The following is a 2,647-nucleotide window of genomic DNA, read 5'->3' as shown; positions in this document are numbered from 1 at the left end:
AGTAGCTGGGATTATAGGCACCTGCCACCATGCCTGGCTAATTTTTTGTGTTTTTAGTAGAGATGGTGTTTAACCATATTAGGCAGGCTGGTCTTGAACTCTAGACCTCAGGAGATCCACCTGCCTCGGCCTCCCAAAGTGCTGGATTACAGGCGTGAGCCACTGCGCACAGCTATAATGTTCTTAAAACAAGTGGGATTTGGAGTTGGGCTTTGGAGGATGAAGAAGACAGGAAAAATGAAAAAAAAAAGCAGAGGGCACAGCTTAGAATGAGATGGAATACATGTGGAGAGAAGTATGAGGGTCATAGCTGTTCCTCTGCCAACTCATTCCCTGATCTCAACCACATTCCATTCAGTGCCTTGAGCCCTACACATGCCCACTCCAGGAGTGTTCCACTTGTGGCTGGCTGATGGGTGGTGGGCCCTAATCCTCAGATGGAGGAGGTAATAAATTAGTGGTAACAGTAAACAAGTCGCCCAGCCGGGGATGCCGCTGGCTGCTTCTAAGTAACTGTTATAAACATTGGGTGTCTGGGGCTGTCAGAAAGGCAAGCAAGCATTTTGAGTGCCTCTTATATGTACAATTAAAACAATAAAACACAGCAGAAATGCAGCCAGCAGGCTATAAATCAGCTTCTCTTCTCAGCTCCAAGTGGCAGCTGAATAAAGATGAGTCGTGCAGAAGCTGGGTTGGCATAGGGCCCTTCTGAGGGTAGAGGGGCTTGGACCAACCCCACCAGCCTGAGCGCCCCCATCCCACAGCTCCAGGGCCTGCAGGGCCTGGCCTGCTCCAGCTGACCTCCCCATCTCTGTGTCTTCAGATGGGGGACAGGACGGTGCAAGCTGGCGCATCACAAACCAGTGGACAAGTGCCTTGGAGTTCAGGAAGTGGCTAGGACTCCCCGCTGGCGGTAATGGAACTGCTCTGTATAATATTTCTCCCCCTCCCCAGGACATGCCACGGATGGTCTCACCTGACTATCTCTTCTACTCAGTATACGTTGACTATCCAGCACCTACAATGCACCCAGACTAACCCAAGCATAGCAGAGGGGAGCATGTATGCCCTTGGAGAGCACAAACTCAGATGACAATAATAAGGCTAAGGAAATAAGAATCTCCTAGAAAGCTTGTTAAAACACTCATCCCTAGACCCTACCCTCAGAGATTCTGATTGAGTAGGTGTGGGGTGGGACCCGAGGTTTTGCATTTCTAATAGGCTCCTACCCTTTGGGGAGCATGATCTAGACTACAGGTATTAGTTGTAGTCTTATGCTTGAACTGCTTAGAAAACTCATCTAGGCCTTCACCTCCCTACAAGAGATCTTATTTTGCCACTTTAAGCTTCACTCCCCTGGAGAGGCTGTGTGTTTAAGCCCCATGGTATTATACATGTACAGAACAATTAATGGCTGTGACACCTGGAACAATTTTCTATACCTCTCAGAGGCTCTGTCTCCTTATTTGTAAAATAAAGGTTATTGGGAGAGTTAGAGGTGGTATATTATCCCTAATCTAAAATCTGGAACGTAGAAGAAATTCTGTGAATGTAAACCTCTGTTTCTACATCCTCCTCCTCATTATACTCTTATGGAACATCAGTCTTTGACACAGCCTTCCAGATGTTTTTCTCTGGTAGCAAACTGTTATCCTCAAAGAGCCAAATATTAATTATAGTCAAAGGAATGGCTTAGCCATTATCTAACTGTGTGACTTTGGCAATTCTTTTTCTCTCTCTGAGCTTGGATTTTCTCGTTTGTAGAGAATAGTATTTCCTGCACCATAGGCTTATTATAAGGCCCAAATTGGAGTACTTATGAAAGCGCTTGAGAAGATACAAGGCATTGTGCAAATGTAAGATGCTTGCAAGAACAGTAATTATTAATAATAAAGACAGAAGGCATTACCAAGACGATATTTGACAAAGGGTCCAGTAAGAGGTACAGATAACAAGGACTGTCAGAGCTCAGAGAAGAGAATCTCTGGCTGAAGAGGTCCAGGAAATAAATGACATTTGAGCCTCAAAATATAGAAAGATTTTGGACAGCTGTATGGAGGATTGACAGGTGGGTGCAATTGAGTGTGAGTAGAGAAGGGGTATACTATATTCAAAACATACAGAGTGGTCAAGCATAGTGGCTCATGCCTATAATCCCAAGACTTTGGGAGGCTGAAGCAGGAGGATTGCTTGAGCCCAGGAGTTCAAGACCAGCCTGGGCAACATTGTGAGACCCCCGTCTCTATAAAAAAATTTTTTTTTTTCCCAAGGCACAGTCTTGCTCTGTCGCCCAGGCTAGAATACAGTGGCACGATCTCACCTCACTGCAACCTCTGCCTTCTGGGCTCAGGCAATTCCCATGCCTCACCCTTCTGAGTAGTTGGGATTACAGGCACATGCCACCATGCCTGGCACATTTTTTGTATTTTAGTAGAGACAGGGTTTAACTACGTTGCCCAGGCTGGTCTTGAACTCCTGAGCTCAGGCAATCCACCTGCCTTAGCCTCCCAAAGTGCTAGGATTAGTTGTGAGCCACCACACCCTGCCAACATTTTTCTTTTTCTTTTTCTTTTCTTTTTTTTTTTTTGAGATGGGGTCTCACTCTTTCACCAAGCTGGAGTGCAGTGGCGTGATCTCCCCTTACTGC

The 2,647-nt window shown here is 46.0% G+C and overlaps 1 protein-coding gene across 2 annotated transcripts in view; it reads left to right on the top strand.

Moving 5' to 3' along the window:
• CLPB (caseinolytic mitochondrial matrix peptidase chaperone subunit B) overlaps positions 1 to 2,647 on the top strand; it is a 148,307-nt gene that overhangs the window by 61,597 nt on the left and 84,063 nt on the right. Inside the window, exon 5 of one of the 2 annotated variants that reach the window (XM_017532932.2) lies at positions 824 to 913. The exons of the other annotated variant lie outside the window; for it this stretch is intronic. Within the exon in view, the coding sequence (XP_017388421.1) occupies positions 824 to 913 (90 nt within the window). The remainder of the gene's footprint in view (positions 1 to 823; positions 914 to 2,647) is intronic. 2 annotated transcript variants of the gene reach the window in all.

Source organism: Cebus imitator, unplaced genomic scaffold (genome assembly GCF_001604975.1).
Source record: "Cebus imitator isolate Cc_AM_T3 unplaced genomic scaffold, Cebus_imitator-1.0 Scaffold79, whole genome shotgun sequence".
NCBI lineage: Eukaryota > Metazoa > Chordata > Mammalia > Primates > Cebidae > Cebus > Cebus imitator.
Note: the sequence above shows the minus strand (reverse complement) of the source record. Positions and strands in the feature narration are given on the sequence as shown.